Below are 13,196 nucleotides of genomic sequence, written 5' to 3' on the forward strand. Positions count from 1 at the left end.
CTGCGTCACGACAAATCAAATTCATAGATTGAGGTTTTTGACACCGGTCGTAAAGCATATTTAATCATTTCATCAAATATATCTCTATATTTAGCAAGTTGTAAAACATCTTCTTAGCCAGAATTTTGTTTTCTTCTTTCGCATAGATTCTGCTTAAATATCTTGTTGATGCAATTTATAACAATGTTTTTTTTCTGCTTCTTTCCCAGTAATACCATTATGATATTCAAGATATACATAAGAAATGTTTAACTCACCTCCTTCGAATTATTTTTATTGTTATACTTCGCACCTATCTTATTATTTGCTTCACTGTACTAAACAGCTAGGAATTCTGTATATGTTACTGCTTTAAATTTGATAACTACAAACATGAAACAACTACATAACTACAAACAGCTTGACTTTAAATGAAAAACACTATAACAAATGAACTAACGTATACTGAAACCATCTTTAAGTCCAAGCGGATACTTAGTTTCCTTAAGCCAATGGAAATATCTATACTCATTTGTTCGCAGAACTAACAGTAGGATAAAAATAATGTTTACATACTAAAGTTTCAAAATTAAGTAATTTGATTTTTTTATTTTTACAGATTAAATAAATAAATATCTCCTAAAATTTGAATTTAATTTATGATCTTATTCAATATTTTTCAGTTAGTTTTTTTTTACAAATAATTTTACAGTTTTTCAACAAATTTACACGCGAGGAGCATTATACTGTTATGTTTTCTTACGGAAATAAGCATGATATTAGTAGCTGAACGGCACACAGTTCTATTGTATTCATAAAAGGTTGTAAATTCTTTGTTACTTAGTTTTGATATAACATAAAATCTAATATCTTAAATATTAAAAATACTTCTAATAACACTAATACTACTGCAGAATTTAATTCTGTTTACTTTTGTTGTCATAGGGAGCGTTACTGTCTGATGGTACCAATATCTGTGGAATTACAATTATTAATAAAGAATGGGTATTGTCTGCCGCGCACTGTGTATATTTGTAAGTTTTAATCTTGTTTTATTACTGTTTGTTAAAATATCTACCAACTACGCAAATAGGTGTATATATATTCATGCACATACCTCTCTCTCTCTCTCTCTCTCTTTATATATATATATATATCTATCTATATATATATATATATATATATATATATATATATATATATATATATATATATATATATATATATATATATATGGTAGCCTATAATTATGTGTACATGTATTCGTGATTCTGGACATAAAGTTCGATATGGTAACATAATGTAGCCTAATAGTAGCGATAACGGTTACTTCACTTAGAGCCCTTAGTGAGTTACCAATGGGAGAGTGACTTAATGAAATATTCCCGACCTTCTGGATCGGTCAATGGGTGTGTGATGTGTCTAGCTCGATCTCCAGATTTGTCACCATCTATTTTTTTCGTATGGGATGTTTTAAACACAAAGTCTATCAACATCACATAGACAATTTGGCCGCACTATGGAATGATATCACAGAAGAGTTCTACTAATATCAGTACGGATTTGACAAACTGCTTGTGACGACATTGCTCTCTGTCTCCAGACATATATCGATTTGGATGGTGCATTCGTTTCTCATGTCATTGAACACAGAGTTTAAAGTTCTAGTAAGGAGAGATTTATGTTCAAGTTATGATGTAACTTTCTTTACCGCTGTCTTTGAAGATAATATACATAATAATGGGCCACCCACCATATATCCATATAGATCCATACTGACAAAAATTGAATCAAGGGATTACTACAGTCAGAAATGAGAAAAAATCAGTGAAGACCTGTGATCCGAAGAAGTACATAAATTGACAGCTAGAACTGTCCAATAGAGTGAGAAAATGAATTTTATACGGAATAGCTCCAGAAAAATTAGCCAGTGAGCTGAGACGCCTTATTATTATCTAGGACTTGTTAACCGTTTATCCAAAAATGCACGACTCTATATAGTTTAGTGGCTGCAAAAGAGAGAGACTCCCATACGAAATGGAAGACCTAGATATTTTGTTAGGAAAGATGGGTTCGATTCGTGAAAGATAAAATGATATTCCACAATGTAATTAATAGTCGTTGATATACAAAAGATTTTTAGAACAGAATCAAGATGGCAAAATTATTTTGGTGTGTGCTATGGGATTACATAGCTACAGCATTGACTATGCTTACTGTATAAAATGAAATGATTCAAAATTATGAACTGTGTGCTAAAGAAGACAGTCATTCCTCCTTTGTGAGAGAAAGGAATTTGAGACAAAGTTCTTTGTCACATATTCACTTGGTCCTGTATCGAAATTTGAATCCTCTACCATTTAGGTGCCCACAACAATTAACTTACCATATGTGCCCCTTTTCTCTCTCCGACGTAGCAAACAACAGATTGTCAACATCGTATGGGTAGTTAAGATACATAAAACCAACAATACTGGTTATGTTACTGAGAGAGGGGAAAATTGTTGAGTCGAGTTGACTTGCTTTGAGTTTTAACTACCCTTTCAGCAGAAAGGCTATTTGAGACGAGATTTACTGTTTAATGTGAAATCCGAACCACATGAGCTCCCACCAGAAATCAACCCAGGGTCTTGCACGCCAAAGGCGAGTACGCTAACGGTTAGCCACTAAACAGCTCAGAGGAAAAATTGTGTCAAAAAGGTGTATATCTCGACAATAAATGGTAATATATGCTCTCAGATTTGTTTAAAACCAATTAAGGTTCCACACTGTTGCCTCTGAAACTAATTGAGATGGATAATTAAAGAAATATGAAGAGTTGATGGAATAAAAATATGCTATATAATGGCAGAACAGCAATTAAACCCATGGACACTTTTGGGAAAACATCTGTACATGTTGGTGACCAACTTGAAAAGTTCATTGGTTGTGGATCTTGTTGTACGTAGTAATAGGGAAGAGGACAAATGGTACTACGGGCAATCGAAATGGTGAAAGTATCATTGAACGGATCCTAAACGAGCAAAATCATTAGGTACACAGTGTCATGGAAAAATACAGCACCATCTTTCGGAACATTAGTATAATTAGTACTGAAAGTAATCCACTAACTTCATACACCCCTTTCTTCTATGAGGTATGGGCATACCAGATTTCATAGGGACAGTGGAAACAAATTGCAAGTAAATTGAAGACTCGTTGTCTACGGGTGAGCTCATATTGCCCAAAACGGATGAATAATATTATGGGCCGTCTTGTAAACAAGGGATGCCATGGTCAATTTCTAGAGGTTACAAGAGGGTCGAAGACATGGTAGATCATTAAAACTTTTGTAGTGGGATATGAATAAGACTCTACCATAACAAGTGCAGTGAGAAAACCTAGGGTAGGAATAAAACTATAAAAAAAACTGTAACATGTATTATTTCGAATAGAAGAAACTGTGGATCTCTCAGTATATAACCGTATACATAGAAAAAATCATACAAAAGGTATTAAAATGTATATATCACAATGTGCGATGGATGTGCAAGCGATTTCGCAGGAGGCATATTATATTATGAGACATGTTAGGACGTAATGGATTGTCCAATATATGCGAAACGAGAACCTTGACGGTATGCGTTAATGGGAAGTTAATCTAGTGGACAGATTGGAGTCATTGTTTCAATTTTGCTTGGCTATGTAACAATAAAACAATAAATAAAAGTAGCAATAAAATGAGGACGTCACTAAATATTCAAGAAATAGCATTGCATGCACCGTTAGTGAAAGTGCTCAAAACAAAGTATTCTGACCTCACTATAGACATTGCAACGGTGATGCAGTGAGTCCCCACCACGTGTTGATATATATAGTGCCTCTCTGCTCCTAAGGCTAGCGACAGCATTTCTTGCAATTAGCTCTTCTTCAGACACTACAGGTATTTCGTCATCCAGGACTTTCATATACCCCCACAGAAAATTCTAATGGCTACAGGTCCTGTAAATGAGCAGGCCAACTAATGGGACCGCATCGTCCAACCCATTGCCTCGGATGCACATAATTCAGGCGTTCCGGTACGTCATCCGAGAAATAGGCCTAGTCATGTTGGAAAAAATTGGCTGGTGGAGTTCTAGCGGAATCTTTTTCAAGAGTTCTGGTAGGACGTTTGAGAACAAATAACGATAAAACATTCCATGTAATTCAATTAGTAAAATACATGGACCAAAAACGTAATCTTCCACAGTACCATCCCAGATATTCACTGTGAATTTGTGTTTGTGATCAATATGGATTATTACGTAAGGATTTCGCTCGTCCCATACACCACAATTCAGGTTATTCGTCGTACATCGTCTTCCAAATCGGAAGTCTTTCTGGAAGTCCTGACAGTTCGTAGAACAGTCTCGTCGCGCATACATCTGGCAGCAGAGAATAAGTTCATCATATTCACAGAAAGTCATTCAAAACCATGGAAAGACTAGGTTTTTGTTTCGTGGGTTATCTTGCTTTATATAATCTGGCTGCTGCTAACGTAAACCCACTAGCTTTGCTCTATCCGACAATTACGTCCGCTAGTTCATCAATTTGTTAGTTAGGTGTTTTTATAGTACCACTCACCAGTCTCGATGTAGTTGAAAAGTATGCTGAGTGAACAAATCTCACAAACCGTGTACAACATGGAACGTAAGACAAAACCAACGTGATGCTGAGATCTCGTGGATATTGGAGATACGAATTCAATGTTATAAATCAATCACTATTGTATCTTCCAGCACGATAGCATGAATTTATTTGCTGTTTCGCCTCCTGAATTGCAAAATGCATATACGTTCATGAGTTGTCTACAAAATTACCAATCAATAAATAGAAACACTTATATCGCTGGTGGGCCTTGCCTCTGAAGTGAAATACTAATGATGAAGCTGCACGGTAGTCAGAAAAGAAGGGAAGTGACAGCCAGCACAATTATTAGATTTTGCCTTGAAATATTCTATGTCACTATGTGAATATTGCTGACAACTCTGAAATGCTGAATGTGTGTCACATGTAGAGACTTGAACTTATCATCTTTCATTCCTACATTCAATATGATCAACATTGTGAGGGAAGAGTCCAAGTAATGTCTCAGTTTGCTTATGCTCCTTACTTCACTTGTTATGCTATTGTTTTATAACCTTTCTCAGTTATCATATCACTGCATATAATGTAATGACCCAGAGTTGGCTTCAACCATCTTATAACCACTAGAAATCAAACCCCGGATTCCTTGATCACAAGACAACGCATAATATTCTCCCGTTCTGGCCAGTGGGAGTGTACCCGTAAGCGACGAGTTTTCTGAAAACTCATACTTTATTTTTGCTCTCCCTGTGACAGTATGTTCATACATTATAGAAAAAAATGGAAGGTGAAAGGAGTGGATTAATTTCAGCATAAGTTATACTAAGGCTTTCAAACATACCGCTCTGCTCTTCCATTACACTGTGTACAAGGGTGGGCCGAATTTCAACATTTTTCGAAAATCGATTGGGCGAAGCGGTTAAAGGGTGTCTTTTAGTGGGCAAAGTGTGCCAGATTTTTTAAAGAATTTTTAGTCAACGCCTTCATGTGTCGCATCGAGGTTTTAAGAAAAAATGTATGCAACCCGCACTGCACTGTACAATATTCCATGTTTTTGGCTGTGTGAAACTCATGTATTCTGTTTTTTTTTCTTTATTTTTAGATTCAGCCTTAGGGCAGCTTGAAGTATACCTTATTCACCTTCCCAAAGTTCACTTAGTTCTTCGCAGTGCAGTTGTTTGCTTAAATTGGCCAAATTTCAACGCTTAAGGCAAGAATATTGCTAATTTTACTTGTATTTACAAAACATTGTTTTGCTTTTATTTAGGACAAGAATAGAGTTTATCTTTTCCTGTAATGCAATTCATTATCAACATTCACGATCATTTGTTCCTTGTCCAAAATAACCCAGAACTCACCACGAGGAGGTGACAGCACTTCGAGTTCCACCCGCTTTTACTTAAGCCCTGTATAATTTTCTGCTATGGTCTTGCTTGCTTACATCCTCACTTACTTGCTTTACTTTTCTAGATGCCATAGTCTTTTTCGCGATCCGAGTGTTGGCATTTTCTTGCTAGAAACCAAGGCACATCGTATGAATCCACCACAACGTGCCAACCCACACACGGATTGAGAAGCTTGCGTCACCAAACCCACCATTCAGTATACTGCTTGGGTATGGCACAGTAACGTAGTTGTTTCTTCTCCGAGCATTGCAACTCCGAGCATTGAATATTTTCTTTAATATCGTCGTTAGAGAGCATCTTGGCGAGCGGAGGTTCTGCGGGGGACAAGGTTATCCACTCCACCATGTCGTAGTAATCGTCCGATTCAAAATTTATGTCTAAGAACTGCGAATTATTGGAAAATACAAAAAATACTATTGGCTTAGATTCCGTGGGTAGAAATTGGGCTAGATTCCCAAATTCCATAAATTCCGCGGTCCTTCACAGCATGATGGCTTTTTCTGGATGGCAAACCAGACCCGGGGATACACCATGACATGTATTGTACAAGACAGAAATGCTTCGCAAGCTCTCACTGTGCTAATGTTCCATCGAAGAACGCGACATGCCTCGTTCATCCAACGTGATTGGACCACTGGACCGGGTTTCTTGTTCGTCAAGTTTGAAGAACATTATCTTGAGTGAATTGCTCTGCACATTGCTATTAAATATTGTTGGTCTGCACTGAGGTCTTCAACTTTTGTAAATTCATCCAACCAGTGAATTTATTGCTTGGTATTTTACCAAGGGTGCTTCCTTGCACTTGTCGAGCTATCTTTGGATGTATCCCAAAACTTTTTTTGGAGCCGATGCTCCCCCGTCGAGATGTCATTAAGTAACGAAGCGCTATATCCTTTCCGTGAAGAAGACAAACGGTCCATTGAAGTTCTCGATTTAGTTTTGTTTTAAAAAATAATGTAGAGCCCCTTTAAATCTTCCCGTGTTTATTGATGTACCGTCATAGCCAGCTGCTACCACCATTGACAGATCAGCTCCATTATCCTCCAGAAATTCGTACGCAGATGTGGCGATGTCCTCTCCGCTAACAGACTTCGGCATGACGTTGCCCAAATATGTTGAACCTGGTTTTTCAATATTATTAAGTGTTCTTGTTCGATCTACCATCGATACCAATGATCTCCTTTTTTCGCTTGCGTTAGAGTCTGGTCTTTTCTTCCACTGATGAAAACTCTTCTAACAGATTTTCCAGCCCTTTCGTCACTTTCTTGAACAGCTCCGCTGAATTTTCTCTTTTCCCTCCTGATCTTATTTTTATCAATAACAAGGTTTTTGCGCTCCGTTTAAATTTATTCTGCATTTTGAAGTGCTGCATTTGAAACTGCACGTAGAAGAAATAACTGCGTTTCCATGGCATACCAAGCAGTAGAGCGAATAGTGCGTTTGGTGACGCAAGCTTTTTAATCCGTGTGTGGGCTGGCAAGTCGCAACGGATTCATACGCTGTGTCTTGATTTCTAGCAACGAAATGCCAACACTCGGATCAAGAAAAAGACTATGTCATCTAGAAAAGTAAAACAAGTAAGTGAAAACGCAACCAAGTATGGCCATGGCAGAAAATTAGATAGAGCAGGAGGGCGGAACTAAAAGTGGGTGGAACTCTAAGTGCAGTCACCTCCTCGTGTCGAGTTCTGGGTTATTTTGGACAAAGAATAAATGATCGAAAATGTTTATAATGAATAGCATTACAGGAAAAGATCAATAAATACATAAATAAATAAGTAACTAAACTCTACTCTTAGGCTAAACAAAATAAATCAACTTTTTGTACATACAAATGAAAAACGCAATCATCTTGCCTTAAGCGTTGAAATTTGGCCAATTTAATCGAAGAACTGCACATACGTGGGCTTTGGAAAGATGCATTAGGTATAGTTCAAGCTGCTTCTAAGGCTGAATCTTAAAAACACGAGAATATATGTAATTTACCTAGCCAAAAACGTGAAATATTGTACCGTGCAGTGCGGGTTGCATATTGTTTTCATAGAACCTCAATGCGGCACATGAAGGCGTTGATTAAAAAATCTGAAAATAAACCTGTCATACTTTGCCCACTAACATACACCCTATAACCGCTTCGCCGAGCATATTTTCGAAAACAGTTGAAATTCGGTCCACCCTACTCTGTACCCACTGTTTTTTGACTTCTCTGATCCGATGAATGACATTCTCAAATTGCGGATGCCCGAATACCATGTGCCCTGTTTCCAATTCTTCCCACACGTTTAACAAAACCTGTTTGCCGTTACGTAGAGAGTTTAATGGTTCGCATGTTAACTCAATTGGAGTGTGCACCTATATAGTAAGAGGTCCCACTTTCCCCACGCGACGAAGACAGTTTATGATGAAGGACATTGCATCAATTCTCAATGTAACATTGTATTGTTTTCTTTGTTTCCTTTTCTTGGCTGGCAACACACTCATATTATTGTAAATCCTTTCGTATTTTCATGTTTGATAGTTGTCAGCGAATATATAGACACTTCACATTGGGTTTTATATTTCTCCAAAATAAATTGTTACATAGCTGTCCCGTGTCTATGTTGTGCTGGAGACCTGAGTTTGATGGAATTCATGACGATCATTTTCTACAGCAGTGTAACAGGTGAGAATGTGGTTGTTAAGAATTTCTTCTCTGAAGAAAAAGGGGACTGTTTGTTGAGAGTTAGATGCATTCTCAGAAGAAGTTTACTGCCAAAAGAATACAATGGGCTGTGTGCTCTGTCATGGCCTTAGGGCTATCTCTGCGTTAAGCAAGTAAACGTTATTTCCGGACAGAGAAATAATAAATTTGGAACTAGCTGCACTTGCGGAGATCCGAACAAAATGTTTGAAGGATTTTAGATTAATACATGTAATTGTCAACACACGCCAATGTAAATTCATCTAAAAAGAAAATAGGAATTATGGTTATGTAGATTATTAAGTACAGTATAGTTTTTTAGGTTCAATTAAGTAATTTTTTGTTACATAAATGTTGTATACATCTTACAACTTTGGCACAAATCGTTATGGTATTGGAATATATCCAAAGCGTTTCAAAATAACACGGACAACGTTTGGGAAGTGGTTTGTCACAAAAAGTATATACCGACTTCAGCACATAAATGCTTTCTTTCGGAGTTATAGACTGCAAAATACATAAAAAAAATGAACTTTAAAAGTCAATAGCCCCAATACTATGGGACCTACCGTAGCCGGCTCAAGACTTCACTTAGGAAGTAATGTGCGCGCTATTCAAAACTTCACGTTTAAGTTTCCTAAGCTATTCACGCAAAGATTTTTATAAGGGAGTTTGGCTACGGGCATATAATTTGAAGTACTCAAGTACTACCTCTATAAAAATTGTTGAGGAAGTGCCGCAAGATTTCAAAACAATGATGTTTGGGTAGGGCACATACTAGTTCTTAACTGAAATCTTGACGTAACTACGGTAGGTTCTATGGTATTGGGGCTATTGACCTTTAAATTTCATTTTTCATGTTTTCGGCAGCCTATAACTCCGAAAGGAAGCATTTATGCACTCAGGTTGGTCTATACTTTTGTCTTATCTCGGTGTCAAGAATCTCCTTCCAAACGTTATTACAAGCCTTACTTAAGCATTATCTGATGAAACGGGAAGAGTTAGATAGTTAAAAGGATTCGATCATTAAACTAACCCTTTTCGAAAAAAAAACATATACCTATGTTCAGTTTCTCTAAACCACGCCTCTTGTAAAAAATAATAATTAAAATGTACATATCTCTTAGAGCTTCCTTTTCTCATCTTGTAGGTAGAACTGGTTTCTAGCACATATATATTATTATAAGAGAGAAATGCTTTTTTCTAACCAAAAGTAATTCTTTAAAATAATTTTAGAAATATGTACGTTGGAACATTCAGCTTGATTCAGTAAAACACAATCTTCTACATCATTCACATCTACATCCAGATCTGCTCTGGTTCCGATAGAATTCGTTACATAGAACAATATCTTTAATTTCTCTTTGGAAACCCTTTTAGCCTTTCGATATATATATATATATATATATATATATATATATATATATATATATATATATATATATATATATATATATATATATATGAACAAAAAAGAATGAAGAACCATAATTAAATATATGGCATGTATTTTGATGTGCGGCTTTCATGAAAATGCAAACTGTCCAACTGAAAGCTGTAAATGCAATTCGGATACTCACATGGTGTGAAATCACCCTAGTCAGTGTAGTAGTTCAAGTGAGCTGTTACATTATATGTGTTTACATGTTACAGGTGATTAAAACATCTGAGCTTAGGGAGGAGAAATTTCTCCATCGCCAATAATTTCGCACCCATTGATTCTTTGCAAAGAGAAGTTTGAAGACAAATATTTAGATATGTCATATTGTAGAGCTCTATGGTCCATGGTCATGCCTGAAATAATTATAAAATATACTTTCTCCGAAAACTAGAAACTTTAATAATATTCATTTAATTATTCACCAACACAACAGACAGTTCCTCAATCAGTATGTTGAAATAATATAACATAATTTTACAACAGGTTTTAGTATATTCGAGTCAATTTTATCACATTTTTGACATAATGTCTAATAGATGGAACATATTTGCCAGATTGATGACTTCAGCATTATGTTGATCATAGCCCTTTTGCAAAAGAAGCGTCTTGTATTATTAAACCTAGTTCTAATTGAAAGAACGTTTAAGTAATGTTGATATAAATTTGAACAAACGAATTAATTTTGAACTTCGAGATTCATTTTAGAGGAATATTAGATCTATAGTATTTTTTCATTTGCTCTAATGACTAAATATTAAAATTGTTTACCAGTGTACTTTGATTTTCAAGTGAGGGTTAAATTTCATTTACTTTATATTTTAAACATTTACGAAATTTTGATTGCATAATTTTCAAGTTGTTGGGGATAATTATGTTGAGAGCGGTTTCAAATCAAAACAAAATTAAGTTCGGATCAAGTATAATGCTTCCAGGGACTACGTCAACTTTGTAGCTACTATTCCGTTAGCATAATCAAAAGTAAATACATGTATCGTACTAAATTACCATGTATGAGAAACAAATCATTAACATAATAATAAGTTATCGTTGTAATGAGGATTTTGCGCCCTGATGCAATTTATGCATTGCTCAAGAATTTGGGGGAAAAGAAAATAATTAAAATTAAGTGATTACTAGATCTGCCATAGAACTTAATATGAACCTAAAATACAAGATTGCAAAGTCAAAATAAATAATATAGCATTCTTACCGATACTATAAGCACATTGTCCATGAAGAAGCTCAGAGCATACACACAAAAACATTTGCAGAAGCCGAGCTCGTATTATACGACAAATGACTAAAAAGAGATTGGCGTGAGAACTAGAAACGAACATCTGAACTACGTTGACATAGTGATTCAAAAATTGAACGAGTGGGAAACAATAAGCAAAACATCTGCCAAAGTGATACAAAATTTTCACAACCATGCAGAATCATCATATAAAATTGTGACCCAAAAATGTATCACTATGCTGCAGATAGATATAACCCTGGATATTTACCGTGCATAACGAAATTAGTCTCAGAACATAAAAATAATAACAACAGGCGATATTCGTTCAAGAAACATTGATCTTAGTTCTATTAGTTAACTGTAGTCGTCTCCATCCTGATATATCCTTTGGATGTTTATTTAGAAGACCACGTTATGGCCGTTGTTGTCTTGAAAAGATCCTACATATGTACGGTAATACACGTGTTTGAATTTTCCAATATTAATTTTGGATCACATATTTGAAACTTTTGAAAATGAAAATATATGATCGTGTTATGGGAGCACATGGAATACACTACATCTTCAACTGGAGTACACTACGAAGCAAGATTTCCAAAGTATGGTGCCAGCAAGAAAGTTAAAGAAATAACGTCTCATTGGGTGTTCATGTGAAACAGAACCTTCACTCACACAACCTGTAATAGAGATTATCATAAGACATAGCTTCTATTTTAACTATTATTCTACGTTCTTATATTTCGGCTTGCAGTTTTTTTTTTGGTACAACTTCCGTTTGTTATGCTGCAAGTAGAAACTTTTATTGTTTGAGGATGACCGTAGAGCAAACAATTTAGTTCATCACATAACGTACCAAATTATTTCATTGTAAAGTTTTATCGATTCTATAAAATCAATGCAGAGCTTTCATACATTTCAACAGATACAGTGCACTACACTGCCGGAAAACTGCCATAAAGGACGAAATACAAACAATGAAGTTCACAAGTACTACCAAATATCCGATCAACCTAGCAGTCAAATATATATACAGATTTTGTCTAGATATTTTCGAATATATGGGTATATAATTTCCCAACGGTACCGGTTACCGGAACGATTGTTAAATTTTCAGAAAGTACGGTCTCGACGAATAGAAAGAGGTATAACACATTCCGCAACGATAAATAGGGAAGTAATTATACGTTCCTGGGTAAAATCTAACAAAATAAATGTAAAAAACATGAATTTTTAAGGTAAATTCCACATTTACTGACAACCCTGAGCTACCAGCTAATTTTAAGTGCAATATTCGTGTTCTGCGCCTCGAAATCTATAAAGATTGGTTACTTTCGTTTCTGTAAAAAATCCACTGTAGACCAGTATTATTTAGAAATGAGATACGAAATGGGATAAAATGAGGTAAGTATATATCACACAACTAATGTATTAGGTTTCTTCTGCACTGATTTAAGTAAATTATTTGTGATTTCTGAGAAAATAAATTTTGAATTTGAAGGGCTCTTATTTAATGTATGATTTTTAATGGTTTAACTTATTGATATCGAACACATCACATTTACAGGATCTCATTTATAGTCTATAGGGAACTATCACCCATCTTTCACTGGTAGTTTAATTTAGAGAAATCATTAAAATAAGAGAAAACTTTCCAAAAATCTTGCTAGTCTGACATCTGTAATTTGTTTCAAGAATAAGTTGTCATTGCTTTTCATAACTTCGCATAATTAATGTTTAAAAATAACAAATATTAAACGATTTGATGTAAATTAAAAATTACTTCAGTTGTGTGTTTATGGTGCAAAACTACACGCTAATTGAATGGGGTATAATAATGTTTCCTTTAAAA

At 35.3% G+C, this 13,196-nt stretch overlaps 1 protein-coding gene across 3 annotated transcripts in view; it reads left to right on the top strand.

The window, feature by feature from the left end:
* LOC145683517 (trypsin-like) overlaps window positions 1–13,196 on the top strand; it is a 73,965-nt gene that overhangs the window by 21,506 nt on the left and 39,263 nt on the right. For all 3 annotated transcript variants that reach the window (XM_081754859.1, XM_081754858.1, XM_081754857.1), the window contains one exon: window positions 925–1,013. In XM_081754859.1, the coding sequence (XP_081610985.1) occupies window positions 925–1,013 (89 nt within the window). The remainder of the gene's footprint in view (window positions 1–924; window positions 1,014–13,196) is intronic.

This window comes from Thermobia domestica, chromosome 4, assembly GCF_964235325.1.
Source record: "Thermobia domestica chromosome 4, izTheDome1.hap1.1, whole genome shotgun sequence".
Lineage (NCBI taxonomy): Eukaryota > Metazoa > Arthropoda > Insecta > Zygentoma > Lepismatidae > Thermobia > Thermobia domestica.